The sequence below is a fragment of the Myxocyprinus asiaticus genome, chromosome 37, assembly GCF_019703515.2.
Source record: "Myxocyprinus asiaticus isolate MX2 ecotype Aquarium Trade chromosome 37, UBuf_Myxa_2, whole genome shotgun sequence".
Classification (NCBI taxonomy): Eukaryota; Metazoa; Chordata; class Actinopteri; order Cypriniformes; family Catostomidae; genus Myxocyprinus; species Myxocyprinus asiaticus.
In genome coordinates, this window is record NC_059380.1 from 21,986,418 (window position 1) to 22,013,177 (window position 26,760).

Genomic DNA, 26,760 nt, shown 5'->3' on the forward strand with positions numbered 1-26,760 from the left:
CATAGCTCCACCCTGCCCGGTAGCAGTGAGATGGCAAGGAGAGAGCAGGTCAGTCAAGAGCAGAGAGTCAATCATAACAGTGGGTGTTTACTGTCAGGACTTAAAGGAGAAGCAGCACCAAAACTGAGTGTTTCTGAAAATGAGGGTGGAAAATTATCATGAATACTGATTTGTTTTTTGTTTTGTTTTTTTGTTTTCTTTGCAAAAAACTTTTCTAATATTATAAGTTAACATCAAGGAATATATTAAAATAATATAAAAAATTGGCATGTCATGACCCCTTTAAGGACATTAACTAACATATATACAGTAATGCTTTACAGACCATTAGATTTTAAAGTTAATAGTAAGAATGCCATGAAAATTTAAGCTGTATACAGTTTGCAGGTAGATGCAGATACCTGAAAAAGTGGAGAGTTGTAGAAGATTAAATTGCAACCAGAATCTGGTTGTCTTTGGCACTCATAACTAGATTTCTAGGCCTATATGAAACATTGCACCTGTTGGACCTTTTTTTGTTTTTTTGGAAACATTGTCATTTGCCTACATGCATGGATAGTTTAGCTCACAGGGGGCCAGCTGTTAACTGGTTTCATATCAGTTATACGTGCATGCTCTGCACATTATTACGCCCATTTGTGTGATTTTTAAAAGTACTTTATTCAGATTATCTATACAATGCATAAAATGTATGTTTGACTTGTTCACTCTAGTGAGGGAAGAGGGCATTTATTATTTTCCTGTCTGGTGGCAATTGCAGTAAATCTATCAGTGGATGTTGAACAAGGCTTCATTGTCTAACAATGAAAAGATCTTTATCAAGACCTCAGCAACTCAAAGAGCAGCTCCTTCAGGCCATTGATGCTCAAAATAATGTGAGTAAATGTCAGAACTGTCCATTTATTTCACTGCATTTTCAACTACATGTTGCATTTTTTAATGCATTCATTCAACAGATTAATTATTTTAGATATTGAAAGTTTTAGGGGAGCAATATGTCAGCTGCATCTGCTTTGCAAACTGATGTATCGGTGCTACACTGTGTGTTGTATTATTATATATAGGCCTACATATGTTAAAGATTGATCATTCTGACGCACTGTCATTCTTTCAAGACCAGTGTAACACCACTTGCTAATAGAGATCAATGTCGGAGACCAGAAAAGTTCCTTTCTGTGAAAAAAACCTATCATGGTTTCTGTTATATATCAGCAAAAAGGATCAGCAGTGAATATCTTTTGAACTGCCTTATTAAAATCCCTTATTGTAATTATTGTGAACTTTTTGTTCAGTATGTTACTGCAATGTTATCAATTTCTCATTAAGTGTTTATTCATATTTGTCAGTTTTGACAGTTTTCGTATACTATTTATTGTAATATATATATATATATATATATATATATATATATATATATATATATATATATATTAATTGTATAGTTATTTAGGTTTTTCTTATATGATTTTAGGTGTGATTTAAGAAAATTGGGGCCACTTTTTGTCATTGAGATGAATGGTAAAAGTGTTCCCTTTTATGTAAATTCACCCTGTAAATTGTGAAGGTTGATGCATGAAAAACACATTTCTCATTGATTCCATGATACAAATAAAATAAGGGCTGTGTATTTCTTTTCTTTAATAAGCAATTCTAGTGTTGCTTTTATCTGCTGGTTTGCCTGGTATCAATATACACAGGCTCTGTTTCGACCAGTGGCAGCCTTTCAAAAAACCTAAGGTATGACCTGGGTTTAAACTGGAATTTTTTAAGGAGGGGGAACCCTTACCCCCACCCTTGATTTAATTCTGTTCTATAAATAATTATCTTTAATGACCATCTTAATAAGGTGTATATTTACCCGTTTTTATATGCATGCTAAGGTATGGCAATTGCCATACTCTGCCATATGCAAACGCTGCCCCAATTTTGATACCAGCTCCCTGATGGCCCTTTTCACAGATTCGTAGAGGAATGAGTATGCAAGAATGCCACATTTGCATTTGTAACCATAACTGAAAACTGAGATATGAAATGTGGTAATTGGAGACTGCTGCAGGTGCACATATGAGAGTTGATAATAGGAGCTAGCCTACATGTGTTTTCATGAGTACTGACCAACCTCTTAAAGGGATAGTTCACCCAAAATTGAAAATGCTCTCATCAGTTACTCACCATCATCCCAGATGTGTATGACTTTCTTTCTTCTGCAAAACACAAACAAAGATTTTTAAAAGAATATCTCAGCTCTGCTGGTCCATCCAATACAAGTGAGTGGTGGCTAGAACTTTGAAGCTCCAACAAGCACATAAAGGCAACAAAAGTAATCCATAAGAACCAATGGTTAAATTCATATCTTCAGAAGTGATATGATAGGTGTAGGTGAGAAACAGATCAATATTTAAGTCCTTTTTTTACTATAAATCTCCACATTCACTTCCACATTCTTCTTCTTTTGTTTTTCAGTGATTCACATTCTTTGTGCATATCGCCACCTACTGGTTGGGGCTGGTCAACGGTGGAGATTTAAAGTAAAAAAAGGATTTAAATATATCACTCACACCCATCATATAGGGTGAGTAAATGATGAGAGAATTTTCATTTTTGTGTGAACTATCCCTTTAAAAAGAGGCAGGAACTGACTTTCTAACATACAAATTAATCATATGAAACCACTCATCATTATGGGGTGTGTTGTATACAGAGGTGGACAGTAAGGAAATACATTTACTTGAGTACTGTACTTAAGTACACTTTTTGAGTATCTGTACTTTACTTGAGTATTATTTTTTCTGGAAACTTGTGACTTTAACTTCACTATATTTGAAAGACAAATATCGTACTTTTCACTCCACTACATTTCTATCAAGGTCCTCGAGTAGAAAGTCGTTACTATGTAGCAGTTTTGAAAATCAGTGGATGATTTTTTTCTTCTTCTCTAAAACATGATTGGTTTTTTGCAGGTGACAGACAGCCTATCAATAATCACTCTTGTAGGGTCATGTGTTGTGAAGTTCAATGATTTCCCAACATTTTTTGAACACTGATCAGTTGGCAAAATGGAAGATAGCGGTTCCTCGGTGCAGTGCGCGTACCCATGGCTATACTTAGAAAATATGTTCCAGTTTTCTGAAAATGTTAAAGATTCGTTTCGTTTTAAATGTTTGCTTTGTTTTCCTAAAACAAACCAAATCACAGCCTTCAAAAACTTGCCGTCCAAACTGCGGAAGCATTTTGAGGTATGTAAACTTTTAATTTCTTGTGAAAGCTTGAAATTATTTGTGCTTTAGAGCTAAAGTTTCAGTATGAAGTATGGTTGGTCAAATAATTTTTTAGGGATTTGCCCATCAAGTTGCCATAGCCTTGTGGATACATCGCTTACGCATATGTAAGGTTAGACAATGACATTAGTTAGCATGCAAAAGCATGAATTCAAATGTAAATGAGCTTAAGAGTTAAATAAGTTAATATCTTGTAACTTTTACATATATATATTGTTTTTTTTTTGTTTTTTTTTTTTTTTACCTTGCATAATTACAGCAGTTATGTGTAGAGCTGCACGATTAAATCATAAAAAGATAGCGATCTCGATTCAAACACCCACATGATCTCTTTCCTAAATGATAACGATTCACCTGTCTATTGAACCTTTGACAAAAATCATACCGGAACATTCAAATCTGCGTTGGTGCTGCCGCTAAGCCAGAGAGAGCAGTTATCATGTTCTGCCAGAGCTGTGTGAGAACACTACCATGCTGCTTTTGTGGGGGTGGGTAGGAGTGTTAAATAAAAAAATGAAGATGATCTTTTTTGTCAGTTCAGTTGTTTCATTTCACAGATACTACAAGCTAGTCAGTGTATTCAGTAGGTTGCTTCAGAGGCATAAGGTATTGTAAGTATTACATACAACAACGCAACAATAATAAAGCAATGCGTTGACATAAAAAAGGAAATTAACTTTTGATACTTAAGTACTTTTAAAACCAAGTACTTCTGTACTTTTACTTAAGTAACTTTCACTTGTAATGGAGTAATATTTGACCAGTAGTATCTGTACTTTCACTGGAGTAATGGAGTTGTGTACTTTGTCCACCTCTGGTTGTATAGGAAGACTATTATAAAACCCTCCATTTCACTGGTACTTCTTGTCAAGTGTTAACTTTTTAAAACTTTGTAATGTAATTGACTTTTCCCTGTCAGCAGATTCAGAATTTGGCGGCCGTATTGGACGTAATATGCTGTCTGGAAAATTACCCCATGACAAAAGAGGCTCTGGTGGTAAGATACCAACTCAGTGCATTTACACAACATGTTTTATCCCAACAGTTTTGGTATTGTGGTGTAATGCTCAGTTCAGCTGATGCTGATTTCACTGAAAAACTTCACACTGATTTCAAGACTGAAATCACTTTTACTAAGAAAGCTGACACACAGTGGCTTCAAAAGGTATTTGGACATTTAAGAAACATTCTTATGTTTAGAAAACTAAATATCAAACAAAGTGGCATTTATTTTAAAGACAGCACAAGAATACATTTCAAGCAAACAGGGTTGGGAGGGTTACTTTTGAAATGTATTCCACTACAGATTACAGATTACATGCTGTAAAATGTAATTTGTAATGTATTCCATTAGATTACTCAAGGTCAGTAAAGTATTCTAAATACTTTGGATTACTTCTTCAGCGCTGGTAGATTTTTTCACTTGTTTTGACAATAAAAACTCTGCAAGTAAAGACAAAATACACATGTTTAAAAATACATTCTCTGAAAAACCTAAATATCTTATGCAGTGTTGTTTCTAAAACAAGACCAATCTAATTGATCTTGTTTTAAGGATTTTTAGATATTTTTACAGGAAAACAATACAAAAATTATTATCAAGAATATGGTTTTTGCCCTAATATCAAAGGTCTTACTAGAAACAAGAAATTATGATCCAATGTGAATTTTCTTGATAAAAAATATGATCGTGCCTGGTAACGTGCATGTAAAATGGCTAGAAATAGCATTTTAGCTTAGCGTAAAGATGACAATTTACACAAGGTTTATTTCTATTTCTTCTGCTCCAAACTTACTTCAAACTTACTTCTCTGTCTGCTCGTATGAATGTAACACATCATAAGAAATTGTTGCACCGCTGTTCAAATGCACTTTGGATCGCATCATTTATATGTATAAATGTTTTCCATTTGAAAGAACTAAATATTAAATGAAACAAATGACAATAAAATGCAAAGTAATCTCTTCAGTAATCAAAATACTTTTTGAATGTAACTGTATTTTAATTACAAATTATTTAAATTGTAACTGTAGTGGAATACAGTTACTTATATTTTGTATTTTAAATACGTATTCCCGTTACATGTATTTCGTTACTCACCAACCCTGCAAGCAAAACGTTTAACAAAATGGATTTTGCTAGGTTAGGGTTGCACAACAGATATATTGTTCTAAATAATTATATAATATGTTTGGACATTTTTTGACAAATGTTAGTGGAATACAGTACGTCTGCAGTTAAAGTAATGAACCACACTTTTGGTTACCCTACTAGGACACCTGTGTGAACTTGAGGGGATCTGACTGCATACCTCCACTAAAAAATGCCTTGAAAACCAGTTGGTTAAAAGTCATTAAAAAATGTTTTTGTAATTGTTCTGTTCCAGGAAACCAGGCTTGGAAAGCTGATCAACGATTTGAGAAAAAGGAGCACAGACGAAGAGCTTGTTAAACGTTTGAAAAAACTCGTACGAAGTTGGCAGAGGCTTCTAGGACTAAATGAAGCCACAGCAAAAGAGTTCTCATGCTGTGCGGACAGAATCAAATCGGCTCAAGCAGAATGCATTTCTGGATCAACTCAAACCTTGTCTGAAAATCACAGTAAAACAGTTTCCTGCAGTAATGTGAGCCAAAGAGATGAAATGTCTCGTCCTGTGGCGGGTCAACCCATCAATTATCTTGCCATTGTCAGACCAAGTCGAATTCCTGTCCGTGCAATCAAACCTTATTCCTCATTCCTCGAGCATCCAAAACAATCTAGTGCTTCCTCGAGCCTGAGAACATCTCTGTCTAATCAACATTCCCAAGACCACAAAAACATAATTGTCAGAGACTTCCAGAAGTCCCAAAGATGCGGCACCTCTACCAACCCCAGCACCACAAAAAACATATTAGTTGCCACAGAACCAGCACTGTGCAGCACTACACTTGATCTACCTTCAAAATCTTCCATCCAGGATTCACACACAAAGACATCAGAGCTCATGAAGAACCAAAACAACTTACTCAAACCTGCACCTTTGAAAGTTAACCTGTGCTCGCTCGATGAGGTCTCCAGGGGAATGACAGAGACAAACTTAGGGACATTTGAGAATAAAACGAAGAAGAATCAGCATAGCAGCCGTACCAACAAACTCGAGGAACGTTGCACAGAAGACGGTACCAAACCTGCGCAATTAATAGGAAACAAGTTGCCGTATGACCCTCATCCTCAACAAATCAAATCTATATCAAACAACAGCACATCTGACCAGTTGAAATGCTTTTGTTCTTTCCAGCAGACAAACTGGAGAGAGCTGTCACAAAGTACGATTATTGCACCCGACCCGAACCTTCAGAATAGCTTGCAGACCTCAGACAGTCAAATTTTAGGGATGAACTTCTCTGAGTCTGAAAACTCGAAGCAAGAGAAAGACTATACCGAAGAGTGCCGAAAAACACCAATGTTTATACCAGATTTCCCTGTCACAGACCTGCCAGGGGTGAGTCGAAAGCTCACTGATAGAGACCTCCACAGGATGCACCGTCAGCAGTGGCATGGCGTGAATGGCTGTTATGATAACCAGAATAACTGGCACGATTGGACTCAGTCCATAACTCTGGATCCATATGCGGATGGGAGTAAACTTAAGATCTCTCCTTATGTTTGCTTAGATTACAGACATTGTAGTCTTAATAGTCCAAATGTGTATTCATGACAATCTTAGACTGTATTTTGGACCCAAACACCAAAGGTGTGTGTCTTGGTTTATTCAAATCAAATTATTCTATTGGTGTGTATGGCCCCATAATTGTTGCTTGCAGCTTATTTTTGTTTGTTATTCTGCTGTAGTTTTCTCTTATTGTGTATCTCTTTTTAATGCTACATTTAAATAAATGCTTAATTTAAATCTCTATACTGACTTTGAACAATTTTGCATGCTGTTTTGATACATTCATTTAACAGATTATTTGCATACCACTGAAAGTTTCAGATGTGTGTGGGCAATGCATTTTCTGTTTTTACTGTGGAAGAAGAAATAACAGACCAAACATATCAAATGAATATTTTAACATTATAAAAACCCATAAGAAATTCCAGAGGGAACTCATGACAAATATATTTTTATTGCCAATATATTACAGTATACAGAAGTATGCAAAAATGAAAAGATAAAATCTTTGTAAATACACAATTATATACAATAGATTATTTTTCTAATTAACAAAAATCACAGGAATAATCAATATATATTTGAAATCTCTCTAATATACTTTTAGCAGGATATACCATGTACGATTTTAAATGTGACTCCTTTTACTTTATTGTTTAAACAGTGTAAACTTTGTAACAATTTATTTATGCACTATATTTATTTATTTTATTATGGCATTATAAATAACATATACAGAACACAAACATAAAGAAAAAATTATAATTTATCTAACACCTGTTCAATGATAAAGGATGTCCTCTTAGCTTCTTAATGGAGGATACTTTCAGAAGGGAACATAGCAAAATCTGTCCATTGCAAAAACTTTTGGACTGAGTTTGAATTTAAGATACTTTGCCATATATATATATATAAACACTGATCAGCCACAACATTATAACCACCTACCTAATATTGTGTAGATCCTCCTCGTGCCGCCAAAACAGCGCCAACCCGCATCTCAGAATAGAGTGGTTATCTGAGTTACTGTAGAATTTGACAGACCAAACCAGTCTGGCCATTCTCTGTTGACCTCTCTCATCAACAAGGCATTTCCATCCACAGAACTGCCGCTCACTGGATGTTTTTTGTTTTTGGTACCATTCGGAATAAATTCTAGAGACTGTTGTACGTGAAAATCCCAGGAGATCAGCAGTTACAGAAATACTCAAACCAGCCCGTCTGGCACCAACAATCATGCCACAGTCCAAATTCTGATGGTTGATGTGAACATTAACTGAAGCTCCTGACCTGTATCCGCATGATTTTATGCACTGCACTGCTGCCACACAATTGGCTGATTAGATAATCGCATGGATGATTGTTGTTGCCAGACAGGCTGGTTTGAGTATTTTTGTATCTGCTAATCTCCTGGGATTTTCACACACAATGGTCTCTAGAATTTACTCCGAATGGTGCTGAAAACAAAAAACATCCAGAGAGGGGCAGTTCTGTGGAATTAAATATATAGCTTATATATATATATATATATATATATATATATATATATATATATATATATATAAGCTATATATAAAACAATATTTTTTTTTTTTCATTTTATCTTACAGCAAAAACTCCATATACAGATTGTAACCCCACTTGCAATCTGGGTTAGTTTAACCCAACGGGTGTTCTGTCCAATATTTACCCATGAAGCACTTGGTTGCCAATTGGGTTATTTTTAACCCCGCCAAATTTAGAGTGTGATTACATGTCAACAAAGAACATGAAATACGAGCTTGCGTGTCATGTCAACATTTAAAGTCACTATTTTTACGTTTTATTTTTCATATTTATACTACTACCTCTACAAACACGTGTTCAATGTGAAAAATCACTATTTTTACATTTTATTTTATTCAGATTTAGACTGCCTCTACAAACCCATTCCCATTTAAACAATTTCAATTGCACATTCCTGTATAAAAACTCTGCATATATACAGTATACTATTCATCTATATATTCATCTATACAATACAGAAATACAGTAGCTAGACGCAGAATTACAGGATATAGTATCAACAGAGGCCAAATTTCTTGTGTGTGTGTGGGGGGGGGGGTTTGGTTGGTTTACAAGAAAAAAATTTTAGGTTACAGACTGGTAATTACAAGGGTATTATGCTATAAATGTGGTTTGAGGACATTTCTAGTGTCCCCATAATTCAAATCGCTTAAAAAAACATACTAAACAATGTATGTAAAAATGCTAAACGTTTTTTGTGAGGGTTAGGTTTAGGGGTAGGGTTAATGGATAGAATCTATAGATGGTACAGTATAAAAATCATTATGTCTATGGGGAGTCCTCATAAAGATAGCCGCACTAACGTGTGTGTGTGTGTGTGTGTGTGTGTGTGTGTGTGTGTGTGTGTGAGAGAGAGAGAGAGAGAGAGAGAGAGCGCACATCTGGGCAATGACAATGTGATTTCTGATGGTATCAGATGGTAATCCCATGGTACTTTGAGATACAATTACCATATTTATGTACTATTCTGTATGTACATGGTGCTTCAAGGTAATTAAAAAAATACCATGGTACTTCGCTATATGATTCCCATATTCATATAGCCTACCACTGTATTAAAATAATGCGTCCAGGTACGTCAAAAAACACGGTAATGCCATGGTACTTTTTTATGTAGTTTGGTGTAGGCTAATATGTGTTTTGATACTCTTTTTGTTGGAAAATGTATTTACCTGCATAAGTCGTTTACAAGCTGCAAACATGTTGAACTTTATGAAGACCTTCTTCATCACTGGCAAACGATAGGACGCATTTTCAGGTTTCGTTTCCATTGATTGTAGATCCACTGCAACCAGCTTTATCTTTATTTTCCGTGTTATAAAATACTCCTTGAGCTTATTGGCAAGTGAGAGCGCGCACAAATGATTCAGCAGCACGTACGCAAGCTATCTGAGTCATTCAGATTGAATCGCTAACCGATTCAGACTGCTTTCTTATCACGTGTGGCCAATTCATTTTAAAGAACCGACTCAGATGAGTGATTAATTTGTGATCGGACATCTTTAGTTTTGATTCAAAACTGGCGATAGTAATCACCAGGTACAAGGCATGATGTAGCGGTGTATCTTTTCTCAACGCTACACCGCTACCTAGTCAAAAATATACCACCTCGCTACTCAGAAATGTAGTTAACCTAACAGCATCGCTATTTGTAGTGAAGCTACTGCCCATCACTGCCTGATGGCTCGTTAGACAGTTACATTTCACACTGTGATTGGCTGCTTTTCATCCCTTCAGTCAACCGAGCAAGCGTAAAAAAAACGTTGTGAGAGACGTTTTAGTCAGCTTGAATTAAATGAAAAGCATAACAATTTACATAAAAAAATTACAAGTTTACAAAGCCTGGCCAACTGAAATATGCAGCATCTGATTGTTGTACATTGTGTGCCAGGAACATTAATTGTGTTCAGCAGTGCAGATGTCAATTTAGAGTTTGTAAATACATTTAAGAGGACCACACTTCAAATAATGAACATTATGTTTTTGTATATTTATGTTCACAAAGTGAAACAGGTCAACATGGTTTTTTACTTTATTTTATTTTTTTTTTGTAGACTGCCTGTAAAATTAACTGAAAATATTCAATTTGGTTTATAAGAATTTAAACTCCTTTGTCATGACTTAAATGACTACAACTGTGCTCTTAAATTTTTGACTGTGCTCCTAAATTTTTTTAATTAGGAGCACAAGTGCCCCTAAAAAAAAAGTATGCGTAGAACCCTGTGTAAGAGCTCTCTTTAGCCACAAATTAAATATCTTTTTGGCAGCCTCTAATTTGGGAGGAAAGTTCAAAGATATTCTTTCCCCTGTGATTGATCCCTCAAAAAAAATTGTATCAACAGCTAATTGACTTATAAATAATGCTTTCTAACCTGTGTGTATTCTTTCAATACCTGAACAATGCACAACATATACATTTAATAATTCCACAGCCAATAATAAAAAAAAAAAAAGGTGATATGGAGCATCCTTGTCTAATGCCTCTATTAATACTAAAATGGGAGCTGTTTATATCATTGTATACATTTTTAACCACACCAGTGAAATTACTCCCAAATCCAAATTTGTCTAACGTCATCCTATTTATCAGCTCAGAATAATCTAACAAGTCTAAAATAAGGCGAATATTATTCAATATATGCAGTTGTCCAATTACAGGTCTCCAATTTTCTAATGGTTGTTTTATTATGTTTTAGAATAAACACAATCAGACCTTGTTTCATAGTAAAGTCTAGTTCTTTTTGTTCAGTAAATTCCTTCAAAGCATCATAAAGTAAATCCTTTATGTTTTCCCAAAAGATGTTATCAAATTCAAAAGGCAGATCATCATGTCAAGGCGATTTGTTCATAGAGGATTTAACAATGATATAGTCCAACTCTTACAATGTTAGAGGTTTGTCACAAGTCTGGGAAATGAAAGGAGAAACATTATTAAAGGAATAGTTCCCCCAAAATGAAAATTCTCTCATCATTTACTTACTCTTATGACATCCCCGATGTGTATGACTTTCTTTCTTCTGCAGAACACAAGTAAAGATTTTTAGAAGAATATCTCAGCTCTCTGGGTCCACATAATGCGTGAAGGGTGGCCAGAACTTTGAAGCTCCAAAAAGCACAAAAAGGCAGCATTAAAACGTAATCCATATGACTCCAGTGGTTAAACACATGTATTCAGACGTGATATGATAAGTGTGGGTGAGAAACAGATCAATATGTAAGTCCTTTTTTACTATAAACCTCCACCTTGACCAGCCCCGACCAGTAGGCGGCGATATAAACCTTATTCACAGTAACGCCATCTTTGATTATTTTTATGAAAACGAGGCTGTGAGGGATAGACTTACCATTTCTTCAATGACACACAACAATGTAAAGCTGTATAAAGCTCCTAGATCCCATCTGATTTTCCACAAATCATGTTGTCTGTAGTTTTTTGTCTGCTGAAATTTCTTAGAAAGATGTTTTTTTAATTTTTTGTCTGTAGTACAATCCAAAAACACTTTAAATGGCAGTGCAGCACATTGAAGAGACTGTACGTCTATCCCTCACAGCCTTGTTGTCATTCCCATCAAAAATCAATGATGGTCCTGCTGTGAATAAGGTCTATACACAAAGAATGCGAATCGCCAAATAAACAAAAAAAAAAGCAGAATGTGGAAGTGAAAGAGGAGATTTATAGTAAAAAAATAAATAAAAGGACTTAAATATTGATCTGTTTCTCTATCATATCACTTCTGAAGACATGGATTTAACCACTGAAGTCGTATGGATTACTTTTATGCTGCCTTTATTTGCTTTTTTGAGCTTCAAAGTTTTGGACCCTGCTGACTTGTAATGTATAGACCTACAGAGCTGTGATATTCTTCTAAAAATCTTTATTGGTGTTCTGAAGAAGATACAAAATCATACACATCCAGGATGGCCTGAGGGTGAGTAAATAATTAGAGAATTTTCATTGTTGGGTGAACTATTCCTTTTAAACAACATGTTAGCTTCTAAACTATTAAATATGTTCCGGTTTATAATTTTAAACACAGATGTCCACAACTATTATGTGTAGCAGTTTCACCCACTATTATATTTCTAATATACTTGTTAGTACATTTGTGCAGATTCCTTCCCTTTAAACATGCTATGTTTCACTTATGTAACATCAGAAGCATCACTTCCACAAGCTCTTACAAACAGACCCTTTTCACAGACTGTGATGACGCGTTTCCGCCTTAATTAGCAACGTAAATCTCGCATTTTTTTTTTTTATATTATACATGTATAAAATATTGAGTGTACATTTATAACATTATGTTTTGTGTTATATTACCCTGGAATTTGTTAAAAAAATTAATTACCACAGCTGCGAGGTGGTTTCGATTACAGCTGCTGAGAGAGTGACAGTAAATTTGGCTTCTTCTCCCGTCTTAATCCACCGCTCACTATTTTTTTTCCTCTTCTGGAAAGCCATTCAAACGTAAGAGTGGATTTTTTCTTTTGGTCTTGGAGCAAATGGGTAAGTGAAAATAATATTTGCTGTGGTCTCCCATTCACTCCCATTCACCGCTTTTGAAGTTTACCCTGCAAACGTTTACTTCCGCGTTCCAAAACCCGGAGTGTGGAAAAAGGTCTTTTGTAAAACTTCCGGTTCGCCTACAAATTGACGTCACATACTTTCTATGGAGGCCCGGCCCGTCGCATGACTCTTGCACCCCGTGATTCGTCCTGTGTAGCTTTTCGTGTCGCGGCATTCGCTGAAAGATGGCCGTGGTGGAGCAGCGCCCGCCCGTGCGGGAGGGGATGCGAATCGCGGTGTTGTGTCTGTTTTGGTACACCGTCAGTTCTGGCGGCAACGTGATCAACAAAATTATCCTAAACAGCTTCCCCTATCCGGTCACTGTCTCTCTTTTCCACATCCTCTCCATCATTGTGTTTCTGCCGCCGCTGTTGCGCGCCTGGGGCGTCCAGCGCACGGAGGTGTCGGCTGGCTACTACCGCTGGTTCATTCTGCCGCTCGCCTTCGGGAAATACTTCGCCTCCGTTTCTGCCCATTTCAGCATATGGAAGGTTCCGGTGTCATACGCGCATACTGGTGAGTTTTCATATTGCTTTATTGATCGCCAGTGATTTTGTATAACAGGCCTGATCCTTTAATTGTAACGAACATAAACGAAGCCAGTCGAACCCGTCCGAACATTTCGGCTCCGCTTGGCTTCACCCGAGTTTATGCGAAAGTTCGTAGTAATGACTGTGACGCTGTCTGTCATTTAACTGCAAAGCACAGCTGTGAACCTCAAACTCTGCGTTTATATGACATTTAAACGTCCACTTTAATCCAAACGCAAAAAAATGATGTTTGTTATGAAGATTTAATGCGTGACTCATGGGGTTTACTTGTTAATTTAAGCCCGTGCTTTGATAACAGTCTTGACTTTATTAAAGTAATCTCTCAGACTACGTCACTTCCGCTCTCTTAATTCATCCTGCCACATCATCCACCTGCAGGACTGCTGCCGCTGTTCTTTATAAACAGCCTTTTGGTTTTAATACACACCAGTCTAGTTTGGGAGGTTTTTGTACCTCAGCTCATTTTGTTTATTTAGGCTAGAGGCATGCATTTTTACGAGTGTTATTACTCTAGAATTTAAAACACTAGTAAAAAAAAGTGCAACAGCATGGCATACTTGTGTACGTGTTGCCAATGAAATGGCTCATCTCACAAGCTAATCATTAAAGATGCATTTAAGTAATTTTTTTCTCATTAAAAAAGTTGTACTCTTTAAGAAATTAATTGTAAGTTTGAAACACATGTATAAAATCATGAGCACTCACATGAGATGAAGATTCCAGTCGAATTCGTAACCTTATAAAAGTTGTTTTTATTCTACATGGAGAGGGTCCCCTCATGGGGGCAGCCATGTTGGAATCACATGACCAGCCAAATACTACTCACTTTATCTCAGTAACCATCTTGTTTTTGGACACTTTCACTCTTGGATTAAATTATTCATAGTGAACTGTGTATAGTGAATGTCTATAATGGCATCTGAAACTGAAAACAAATGATTTTGAATTATGCTACATCCAGGCGCCCAGGTGTCAGTGTAAGTCCAAAACAACACACACAAAATTATTGAGTGCACCTTTATATACAACTTTTGATTTTAACAATGTATTAGTATACATTGAAATTAACCAAGATTAATGAATGCTAAAAAAATATTGTGCATTGTTAGTTCATGTTAACTAATCTAGTTAACAAATGGAACCTTAATGTAAAGTGTAACCATACTATTCTACTGTTATTATTTCATTTTTATCAATTCTGGCAAATCACGAGTGCATATAAACGGACTGGTTCCATTTTAGTGAACGTATGAAGTCAGTTCCCCTGAAGTTCACACAGATGTAGTTCATCACCTTATAGACATTTTCCACTAACGTTTGACAACAAATAAAAAGTCCAAATTATCTTTCAATGGGAGCAGCATTGCAAAATATACACATCCATTCATTTACAGTGTTTTATAACAACGCAGAATATCCTATTAAAAGCAGTCAGCGATTAGGTTGTGTTTAACAGTCTTATTATCTGTTGGTAGAAGTATTAGAAATGCCATTGTTTCATGAACTGGCACCGACCGTAAAGGGATAGTTCACCCAGAAATTCTCCCTCCCTCACCCTCATGATATCCCAGATGTGTATGACTTTTTCTTCACCAGAACACATTTGAAGAAAAATAGAAAAATATCTTAGCTCAGTAGGTCCTTAATATGCAAGTGATTGGAGATTTCTGTTTTGAAGCTCAAAAAATCACAGACAGTTAGCATAAACATCATCAATACAACTTCAGCAGTTAAATTAATGTCTTCTAAAGCGATACAATCACTTTTGGTGTGAAAAAAAGATCAATATTTATGCACTTTTTAACTATAATCCAACGTGAGGGTAAGCTTCATGACAGGGTGGAGACCAAGAGGTCTCTCGTGTGATGTATTTGCATTGCCATGATACAGATGTAATCTCACATTCTCCACTCGGTTGAGACATTCAGGATAAGCACACAAACACACCATTGTGAGTAAAGAAACAGATAAATACAGATCAAAACCAAAACCAACCAAGCTACTTTACAGCGTTCCTCCTCCTCACTTGTAAACAGCACTGCTCTTCCATGTGTGTCGCACGTGCGTCAGGTCTCACGTGCCAACGCGATTGTCACACACACATACCGCTGCTGACCAGAAGGATGATTTAGAGTTTAAAAAATTACTTAAATAATTAATCTTTTTGCACCAAAAGCAATCGTGTCACTTTAGAAGACAGTTTAACCACTGGAGTCATATGGTTGATGTTTATGCTGACTGCCTGTGATTTTTGGACCTTCAAAAGAGAAATTGCTATTCACTTGCATATTAAGGACCTACTGAGCTAAGATATTTTTCTATTTTTCTTCAAATGTGTTCTGGCGAAGAAAAAGTCATACACATCTGGGATATCATGAGGGTGAGTAAATGATGAGCTATCCCTTTAATGAGATTCCTTATTGTGTTCCTGTTAATACAGATTACATAGATAATGCTGTCTAATAAATTTTTCTTTATTGTACAAACTTTTTCTAAGTGCCATTGAGAGAGTTTTGTTGAAGTGAGAACTTGCTCTTTCACTTTGCTGGGCTTTTTGTGTGTGTGTGTGTGTGTGTGTGTGTGTGTGTGTCTTTTAGTGTCAATTGGCCTGTGATATGAGTTTGTTCTGGCAGAGAGATCTCTTTAAACAGCTGTTTTAAACATGAAGCAGCATTAGTGCAGGAATCAGCAGGAGAATGTGAGGATATGAAAGTTTCAGAGGACATGACTGTAGCAACTGAGATGTTTCAAACACCAGGTGCAATCCCAAGGCTTTACAGAAGAACATGTGACGAAGCTAATGGCTGATATTATTAGATCACTGAATGCATGTCGTCTTTCTCTTCATTCCCTTAATCCCAGTGAAGGCCACCATGCCCATCTGGGTGGTTCTGCTGTCACGGATCATTATGAGGGAGAAGCAAACAACAAAGGTCTGTCTTCATCTAAACACATCCACATACAGTCCAAAAAACATATAGTATTTACTCTGTCTAATTCTTTAGGCAGTTATAGATTGCTTTGACATTTAATACTGACATTTGTTTATTTGTATATTTATTTACTTGTGTTTTTTGGGGCAGGTTTACGTGTCTCTTATACCTATCATTAGTGGTGTTCTTTTGGCCACGGTCACCGAACTATCTTTTGACCTCTCTGGATTGATCAGTGCTCTGGCAGCCACTCTCTGCTTCTCTTTACAAAACATATTCTCCAAAAAGGTTCATATTTATTTGTATTTATACATTTTGTTTTGTTTACTTCAGCTAATTACATGGCTTTCTAGTATACTTTGTTTCAGATTGGTCACAGCATTCTGCAGTTTAATATTTTTCTATAATGATTGCTTAACTGTTTGTTTTTGTGTCTTCTCATATAATAAATATAATTTTATAATAAATATAAAACTGTCATTTTTTTTATTTATTTGGTAAGTAGCCATGTAGTAAGCAGAGGAATATACAGTCAGTGAGTCTTTAAAGACCGCAGGCTTTGCGTCGGGGTCCTAATCATCCTTTTGGGGTTTGTTTTTCAAGAATGACAGTTTGACTGTACGTTATCTCTTAAGTTACTGCTATTTGCAAGAGAAGTCAGAGATATGATAGATTCCCTGTATGAAAAGTTTGTGTTTGTGTTTTAGGTCCTGCGTGATACAAGAATTCACCACCTGCAATTGCTGAACGTCCTGGGCTTTAATGCACTTTTATTTATGCTCCCCACATGGATTTTAGTGGATCTCTCCAGCTTCCTGATAGATGGAGACCTGGTAAGTAGAATTGAAATGAAATTGTTTCAATAATATTCTTTAGGGATGCATGGATATGGAATGAGTGGACCGATACAATAACTGATTATTCACAGCTCATGGTGGCTGATACAGATAACCGATAATTAAAAAAAAGGTAAGTTTTAATTTTCAATCATTTTACCTGGAAGTGCTATCTAATTAATTAAAAGTTACTCATTTGTGGGGGCCTGGTATTTCCTTTACTAGCTCAACAAGTAAAGACGCAGACTACCACACCTGGAGTCGCAAGTTCGAATCCAGGGAGTGCTGAGTGACTCCAGTCAGGCTTCCTAAGCAACCAATTGGCCCAGTTGCTAGGGTGGCTAAAGTCATGTTGGGTTAACTTCCACGTGGTCGCTATAATGTAGTTTGCTGTAAGTGGGGCGCGTGGTGAGTTGTGTGTGGATGCCACGGAGAATAGCGTAAAGCCTCCACACGAGCAAGGTTTCCGCGGTAATGCGCTCAACAAGCCACGTGATAAGATGCGCATGCTGACGGTCTCAGACGCGGAGGCAACTGAGATTCATCCTCTGCGACCTGGATTGGAAATTCAAACAAAATCTAACATAAAACAAAGGCATTCTGAATAAACACAAAATACAGTTTTTAAATGATGAATGTTATATGTTGAAGCAAAAAAGTTATCCAATACCAACTGGGCATGTGTGAATAAGTATTTGCCCCCTTAGTTACTAAATCCCCAAATCTATGAATTTAATGGGGTTCAGCTGGACTAGACACACCCAGGCCTGATTACTGCCAGCCCTGTTCAATCAAATCAACACCTATATAGAACTTTTTCAGCAGCATGAAATTGGCTAAAAGGTCTCACCCAGTAGCACACTATGCCAAGGTCGAAAGAAATTCCAGAAATGATGAGGAAAAAGGTGATTGAAATACATAAGTCTGGGAAGGGTTACAAAGCTATTTCAAAGGCTCTGGGACTCTAAAGAACCACAGTAAGAGCCATTATCTCTAAATGGAGAAAACTTGGCACAGTAGTGAACCTTTCCAGAAGTGGACAACCTTCCAAAATTCTTCCAAGAGTGCAGTGACGACTCATTCAGGAAGTCACAAAAAAGCCAAGGACAACATCCAAGGAACTGCTGGCCTCCCTCGCATCAATAAAGGTCACTGTTCATGACTCCACTATAAGAAAGACACTGGGCAAAAATGCCTTCCATGGAAGAGTGGTGAGGCGAAACCACTGCTAACCTAGGAGAACATTAAGGCTTGTCTGGATTTTGCCAAAACACAACTTGATGATCCTCAAACCTTTTGGGAGAATGTTCTGTGGACTGATGAGTCGAAAGTGGAACACAGAATTCCACAAAAAGAACATAATACCTACGGTCAAGCATGGTGGGGGTAGTGTGATGGTGTGGGGATGCTTTGCTGCTTCAGGGCCAGGGTGACTTGCAATAATTGAGAGAAACATGAATTCTGCTTTCTACCAGAAAATCCTAAAGGAGAATGTCCGGTCATCAGTCCGTGAGTTGAAGCTTAAGCGCAATTGGATTATGCAGCAAGACAATGATCCAAATCATAGGAGAAAGTCCACCTCTGAATGGCTCAAAAGAAGCAAAATTTAAGTTTTGGAGTGGCTTAGTCAAAGTCCTGATTTGAACCCGATTAAGATGCTGCGGCAGGACCTTAAATGGGCAGTTCATGCTCGAAAACCCTCCAATGTGGCTGAACTAAAGCAGTTCTGCACGAAGAGTGGGCCAAAATTCCACCACAGCGTTGTGAAAGACTGATCTCCAGTTATCAGTAAGCGTTTGGTTGCAGTTGTTGCTGCAACCAGCTATTAAGTTTAAGGTGGCAGTTAGTTTTCACATGGGTGATATAGATGTTGGATAACTTTTTTGCTTCAACAAAAAATATATATATTTGAAAACTGTATTTTGTGTTTACTCAGGTTGCCTTTGTTTTATGTTATATCTTGTTTGAAGATCTAACATATGATATGAAAAATACACAAAAATAGAAGAAATCAGCAAAGGGGCACTTTTTTTTTTTTTTTTTTTACAGCACTGCATGTGATAATCTGTTGTGCCTAGATTCATGGCCAATATTTTTTCAATTGCATCATGCACTAAATCACACACCCTGCTACTTTAATGATTGAGCACTTGCTTAGCCCTTGAAGTATGACAGTGTGGCCACTGGAGTGTGAGTTGTTGGCAATTGTAAGCATTTGTGAATTTACACTTTCAGACATGCTGTAATTCAGATAAATATGCTTGTTGGTTTTCAAAATGTATATTAATTACTTGTTTTTTACAGTTAGACACAGTTAGGGCAAAGATACTGCAAACAGATGTAAAAACGATTTAAACAACAAATAAACATGCAGATAAAAATCTGAGTATATGTGATGTAAAGTGAGTCGCGACAATCAGGTGGTGTGTGGAGGGATTGAGACAGTTTCACTCACTCCAGCACGCAAGCTCTCATGTCAATCAGCATACAAACTCTCAATCCTTCGTCATTCACTCATATCTGCGCTGAAAATTCTCTTATCATTTCCTCACCCTCATGCCATCTCAGATGTGTATGATTTCTTTCTTTTGCTGAACACAAATGAAGATTTTAGAAGAATATTTCAGCTCTCTAGGTCCATACAATGCAAGTAAACGGTGGCCAGGACTTTGAAGGTCCAAAAAGCACACAAAGGCAACATAAAAGTAATCCATAAGACTCCAGTGGTTAAATTATGTCTTCAGCAGTGATACGATAGGTGTGGGTGAGAAACAGATCAATATTTAAGACCTTTTTTTTACTATAAATCTCAGCCTTTGACCAGCTCCGACCAGTAGGTGTGATAAGCACAAAGAATGTGAATCACCCAACAAAAAAAAAGAATGTGAAAGTGGAGATTTACAGTAAAAAAAATAAAGACTAATATTGATCATGCGAACCACTGGATTCACTTGCATTGTATGGACCAACAGAGCTAAGATATTTTTCTAAAAATCTTTGTTTGTGTTCTGCAGAAAAAAAGAAAGTCATAGATATTTGGGATGGAAAGAGGGTGAGTAAATGATGAGAGAATTCTAATTTTTGGGTGAACTATCCCTTTGAAGAACTTATTGGAGACGTGTAATTAGTCAAACAGCGTGGGACCCCTGCTAAATGTCCCAAACAGCTTAAAAGACTTCAAAGGTCAGAGTACTGAAAATCTCCAATACACAATTTAATCTCTTTCTCTCTTTTACAGTCAGAGTTTTCCAATTGGACAGGAACAATAGTGCTGCTCCTCATCAGTGGTTTCTGCAACTTTGCACAGAACATGATAGCTTTCAGTGTGCTGAACCTGGTGAGCCCACTCAGTTATGCTGTAGCCAATGCAACAAAGAGGATCATGGTCATCAGTATATCCCTGCTGATGCTCAGAAACCCTGTCACCACCTCCAACATTATCGGCATGATGACTGCAATACTGGGCGTCTTTCTCTATAATAAGGTAATTACAATGTTAAGGTTTCTAATAGCACTGGCATTTTAACGCATTATTCAGTTCGATTAATTATATTAAAATAACGTGTTAAAAAATTATGGAATTAATCATGCCCCCGAACCATAATAAAGAATTTTCCTATCTTGACACAACGGTCCTAGACGTCCATCTAGCACGTGTTTACATAGAACAACTGTTTAAAAACATTCGGTTTGGGCAAACGGTTTCTCCCAAGGTTATTTTTCTCCATTAACCAACATCTTATGGAGTTTTGTGTTCCTTGCCACAGTCACCTTTGGCTTGCTCACAGGGGTTCTAAATACAATTATTATTTAATTACACACTTCGTATTCATATTTAATCAAACTACACAATGATGACTCTAAGACTTTATAGATATTACAGTTTCATTTTCTGTTAATGCATGATTTTCTGTAAAGCTGCTTTGAAACGATGTGTGTTGTGAAAGGTGCTATACAAATAAAAATGACTTGACACAAAAACGTGTATTTTGTGAACAGCTAAGGGAATGTTCACACAGTTTGTATTCTTGTGTCCATCTGCATTGTCTTTAATAGTTTGTCTATGTAACCATGCACTAGATTCAACTCATCTCACTGTTTTATTTCAGCGTCTCGTGGCATTAGCAGCACATTTTTAAACGCTGTGTCAAGTTTAAAAAAAGTTTGGCTAAAAACATGTCCGAGGATCCCTGCTTTCTGTTCTATTGTGCTGTATCTCGCATTTCAAAGGCCACTTTTTCTTATTCTGCTTTTATCTACCACAATATTTTAATGTATTTGAATTCTCTTAATTTGGGGGCTTTTATCAGCAAATATTGAGATATGAGTTTACCTGTGATCTAATTCGATTAATTAACCGGCTGATCATTAATTTGAGTTAGCAATTGACATCCCTGTTGTGAAGATCTCCTATGAAACATGTCTCTCATCGATTTACTTTTCCTCACCAGGCGAAATATGACGCCAACCAGGAAGCCAAAAAGAAACTTCTGCCAGTTTCAGCACAGGATATGGTTTCATTCGACAAACCCCAGTCCAACGGCACCGGGCCGTTCACACACAGCTCAGACTTTCAGCATGGTCGGAGCACAGTGCTCACTGACCACTTTCAGTACAGCCGACAGGCCTACACAACAAACTACAACTCCAGCCAGTATGTTGTGTGAGTTAAACTCTTTGGAGAACTCTAAAGACTGATCTCAGACCTCCGTAATTGAGAACAGATGGCTGTCTTTCGAATTGACGTGGAAGTGTAGAAGCTGACTGGAAAAGGAAGGTTTTCTCGCAATCCTACTGTTTTTGTTTTGTTTTTTTCAATAGGACTGTTATTTATTTCATTACAAACCTTAAAGAATCCTTATCTTGCTTCAATATCCGATGGCAGTTTATGATTAAAATGCTCAGTGGTGTATGTAGTATTATAGGATGGTTCTGAGATTTTTCAAACCATGGTGGAAATCTTGAGAAGTTTGGCTCGTAATGAATCAAGATTTTTCTTTTGCACGGATGCATTTCAATGCAGTTCAGATTGCAACGTGTCTTCGTCACCATTGCGCTACTGTGAGTGAGTGACTAACAGCGAGACCGCTGCCATATAACATACACTGGGTCACTGCAAATGCATGCATCAGGGTATTAGTCAATATTCTATTATTGCCTCCTGTTTGTAAATATTGTATTTATTTTTTATAGAAGAAGGTGCATTGTTAGACCATATCATGGACTGAAAGACTGAAAACAGCCTTTTGAATGTCTAATATCTGTAAAGGGATCACTTTTTTTCTCGAGGTGTTTTAATCAGATGGCTGTCACTACACAAGTTCACTTGAATCAAGGTGTACATTAATATGCATGATTATCAATATGTGTTTTTATTTTATTTATTTTTCTTTTTTTTTTCCGAAATGGAAGCCAATAGGCTAAGAATTGCAGTGGACTTCTAATATGGCCATCATCTTATGAGTCAGTTAAATGAATATTAAATGTCTGGTTTCCTACATTCAGAGGACCAGAGGGAATGGGGTTACATAAAGGTATTTAAATTTATGTTGAGTCAGTAATATAAATTGGCATGATCTAACAATGAGGAGCTCTGCAATTGTCAAAAACAGTTTATATTCTGTTTCTTGAACGCAGGTCGGAACAGAAATACTATTAAGACCTGACATACTTTTTTTAGGTGCTGTTTTTCATGGGCGATGATCAGCTGGGTGAGAACAATCGTGTAAAAAGGTGCAATATTCCTTTGTCCCGATCCCTTTTAGGGGTAGAAATTGCAGTGAGTGTTGCTTATATCATACTATGTGCATTGGCAGGCCTGTACAGAATCTGCTGACTTGTTTTTCATTTTCTGCACTGTTTTTAAAGGAATAGATTTAAACATGGTGCATTTTGTTAAACGCAGCTGAGTGTACTAATTTAATTAGCCGAAATATTTAATAAATGAACACACGTGTGAAGGGGGAAGTGTAGATCTTTGTGAATGATAGGTGTTCAATTTCTGCGGAGTGTTCTGTCTTCACAGACTCAGTGTGGGCTTGCTCTATGGGTATTATTGACCAGTTCTCGTCTTTGTTTCCAAATTTATGCTTTAGTTTTAGCAAAATGGAGTTTTAGCAGTTTTTTTTCTGTTAGAAACTCTCTTCATAAAATGTGTCTTGCTGCTGGAAAGTTTGACACAACTTGGCAAAAAGCATGCAGAATGTTTGCATAACTCTGCAAAGAGAAAATAAAATGGGGGATTCTCTCTCTCTGTGTGTGTGTGTGTGTGTGTGTGTGTGTGTGTGTGTGTATATATATATATATATATATATATATATATATATATATATATATATATATACACACACACACACACACACACACAGTACTGTGCAAAAGTTTTAGGCACTTGTGAAAAATTTTGCATAGTGAGGATGTCTTCAAAAATAATATCATAAATAGTTTTCATTTATCACTTAATGTCATACAAAGTCCAGTAAACATAAAAAGGCTAAATCAATATTCGGTGTGACCACCTTTGCCTTTAAAACGGCACCAATTCTCCTAGGTACACCTGGACACAGTTGTTCTTGGTTGTTGGCAAATAGGATGTTCCAAGCTTCTTGGAGAATTCACCACAGTTCTTCTATCTATTTAGGCTGTCTCAATTACATCTGTCTCTTCATGTAATCTCAGACTGACACGATGTTCAGTGGGGGCTTTGTGGGGGCCATGACATCTATTGCAGGGCTCCCTGTTCTTCTATTCTAATCTTTTCTATTTGCAAAAGTAATGTTTGGGAGTCTAACATTTATATTTCCTATTGACACACTAAAGCTGAAGATATAAATAACCATCTTAAGACAAATAATTTTGTGCCTAAGTGTTTTGCACAGTACTGTGTGTGTGTGTGTGTGTGTGTGTGTGTGTGTGTGTGTGTGTGTATATATATATATATATATATATATATATATATATATATATATATATATATTTTTTTTTTTTTTTTTTTTAAATGTATGTATTTTAAAGTGCACCATAACGTTTTAGAGTGTGTGTGTTTTAAATAGTCTTGAAAGATGAGGTTCATGGGACATTCTTTTTTTCGGTCTCTCTATATTGAGATTTTTAAAGAAACTGTCAGCAGCTGTAAATGAAAGGTTGCTGGTGTGATGTCTGTCGGTTATGCCTGTTTTTCATTGATTCACACCTATTGCTTTATAATGTGATGTCGCTGGGGGTGTGGACAAAAAATCATTTTTACGTGCCATTGCTAAATTGGTAATTGATTAATCTATTTGTAAATGCACAAGAGAGTAACATTGGACTGATTGGGCATATTTATTACATGTGATGAGTATATCGAGTTGGCACTGGCAGATTATGTCTTCAACTGGGATTTTAAAGGATTTGATACAGTCTTGGTAAACACCTTTTTTTTTAGATTTGTTGTCTAGTCATATCACCGAGAGAAATTTTGTAAACTGAGCCTAAACTTCAAAGCGCAGGAATAATCAGCTGTAATAACCATCCCTACACTTTTGTATTCAGAATATCATGCACTACTGTAGTATTTGAAATACTTTTACTTTCAGTCAGCTGCAAAATCTTTACGATCTTACCTTTTTCCCCCTGGGAGATTCATATGTCTCTACATTGCTGACAGTCCTGTTGAATCCCATGTAGTTGTTGTAATTTTTTTCTGTTATGTGGAAATGTATTGTGTCACTTATATTTGAGATATTTTTACTTTCAGCCAGTGTTTATATGATTTGATTTTAAGATGCCTTGGTATGTTTATTGTTGCATTCTATCTTGTCAACCTTAAGGTTATAAGATGACTTATTTTTAAATGTGAAAATAAACATGGTAAATTGATAACGCTTGTTCACCTCTTTGTATAGGGCTGTATTAATTTACGTTCAGGAACTTTCAGTATGTATAGAAAGAGATTCAGGCAGCAATGAGTGGGGCTCAAGCTGAACAGAGAGCATTACTACCACCTCCCTTTTCATTAAATAATGTAGATTTTAAACATTTAGTGCTCATAAATAACTGTAATGCTTGTGTTAAACACTATAAAATATGTTGTTTTGTTAGGCGTATACTAAGATTAATAACCCCTAAAAAAAAAATCAGGCTTTCACCTAATTCTTAATTATGTCAAAAGTTCATGGAAGATATTTTAATGGCATTAGGCAGTGCTGGGTAGATTACTTTAGAATTGTAATCTGGTACTAATTACAAATACATGACTACTATAATTGTAGTCAGTAATGTAATCTCTTGGATATCATTTTAAGAAAATATAATTTAATTATTTTTTGATTACTTCCAACATAATTCTTGTTTATTTGATTTCACATGCATTTGAGCTTGTATCATTTTGTTTAAATGCATAAAAGAACCTATTTAATGGATCAAAATATAAGAATTGATATGATCTTTTGTTTAGCATGTTTTACTCCCTATTTGTCTGTTTCTGTGTGAAATAAAAAAGGCACTTGAAATAAATCTTACTCCAGCAATTTTAGCATGACTAACAGCATCCATGTGTGGTAACAGATTAGACCAGTTATATTTGTGAATCAACATCACAAAAACAAAAGTGCATTCATGTACATTTTTAAATGTGCAAAAGCAATTCACGAAACTAAAACTAACTCGTGTAGTCTTTTACAAACTACAACGCTAATGCAATCGGTTCAGCATTTAGCATTTTCTGATTTAGAATGTAGAATTCGAGGGATTAAGAAATTAACATGTAATCCATAAAAACGTAACTGTAATCTGATTACAATTATTTTAAGATGTAATTCAATCTAATTACAAGTCAATTGTTTTTGTAATCTGATTACATAATCAAAATGGTATGTAATCTGTTGAAATCCAGCACTGCACACAGATTGCATTATTTGATTTTATGGGATTTTCAAGGATAACATTTACAAATATTGTTTTTATTTGGTCATGATTTAGTAAAGAAACTCGAGCTTAGATTCAACCAAACCGAAGACTAATTTGATGCTGAAAATGTGCTTATCTAGAATACAACTAAAGTCTTATATAACCCATTACCACACAAAATTGTTATTTCCCTCTCTGGCCAACAGAGGGAAGCAGAGCTCCATCCGGCTCCCCATCAGCGTCTACACAAAGCTAAACCTTTACAAACTACATCCAAATTCCTCTAATCCAATAAAATGAGAGAAGGGAGGCAAAATCCTCAGTATTTTTTCTCACTTCATAAAAAAGTGAATCCCATTACTTGAGTCACCAAAGCAATTCTTCTGTTTGCAGTGTAAGTGGAAGACAAGTATACTTACTAGTTTTTGACAGTTGATGTGAACAGGTAGGCTCTTTTATATGATACGTCTCATTATCAGTTGATAAG

The 26,760-nt window shown here is 36.2% G+C and overlaps 2 protein-coding genes across 7 annotated transcripts; both read left to right on the top strand.

The window, feature by feature from the left end:
- Positions 1-601: 601 nt before the first annotated feature.
- LOC127427648 (mediator of RNA polymerase II transcription subunit 26-like) lies at positions 602-7,166 on the top strand. 5 transcript variants are annotated; one of them, XM_051675345.1, is made up of 5 exons: positions 602-875; positions 2,464-2,572; positions 2,961-3,236; positions 4,201-4,275; positions 5,666-7,166. In XM_051675345.1, exons 3-5 carry the CDS (start codon positions 3,057-3,059, stop codon positions 6,974-6,976), a joined length of 1,566 nt encoding a protein of 521 aa, XP_051531305.1. In that variant the 5' UTR covers positions 602-875; positions 2,464-2,572; positions 2,961-3,056; the 3' UTR covers positions 6,977-7,166. The 5 variants fall into 5 exon arrangements, with proteins under 5 accessions (XP_051531305.1, XP_051531310.1, XP_051531309.1 ...); XM_051675350.1 differs by having other exon boundaries at positions 3,196-3,236; positions 5,666-7,165; XM_051675349.1 differs by lacking the exon at positions 2,961-3,236 and having other exon boundaries at positions 5,666-7,165.
- Positions 7,167-12,391: 5,225 nt separating this feature from the next.
- Positions 12,392-25,850, top strand: LOC127427662 (solute carrier family 35 member E1-like). 2 transcript variants are annotated; one of them, XM_051675376.1, is made up of 6 exons: positions 12,394-13,580; positions 16,478-16,548; positions 16,699-16,836; positions 17,256-17,381; positions 20,623-20,868; positions 21,836-25,850. In XM_051675376.1, exons 1-6 carry the CDS (start codon positions 13,250-13,252, stop codon positions 22,049-22,051), a joined length of 1,128 nt encoding a protein of 375 aa, XP_051531336.1. In that variant the 5' UTR covers positions 12,394-13,249; the 3' UTR covers positions 22,052-25,850. The 2 variants fall into 2 exon arrangements, with proteins under 2 accessions (XP_051531337.1, XP_051531336.1); XM_051675377.1 differs by lacking the exon at positions 16,699-16,836 and having other exon boundaries at positions 12,392-13,580.
- The last annotated feature ends 910 nt before the right edge of the window (positions 25,851-26,760 follow it).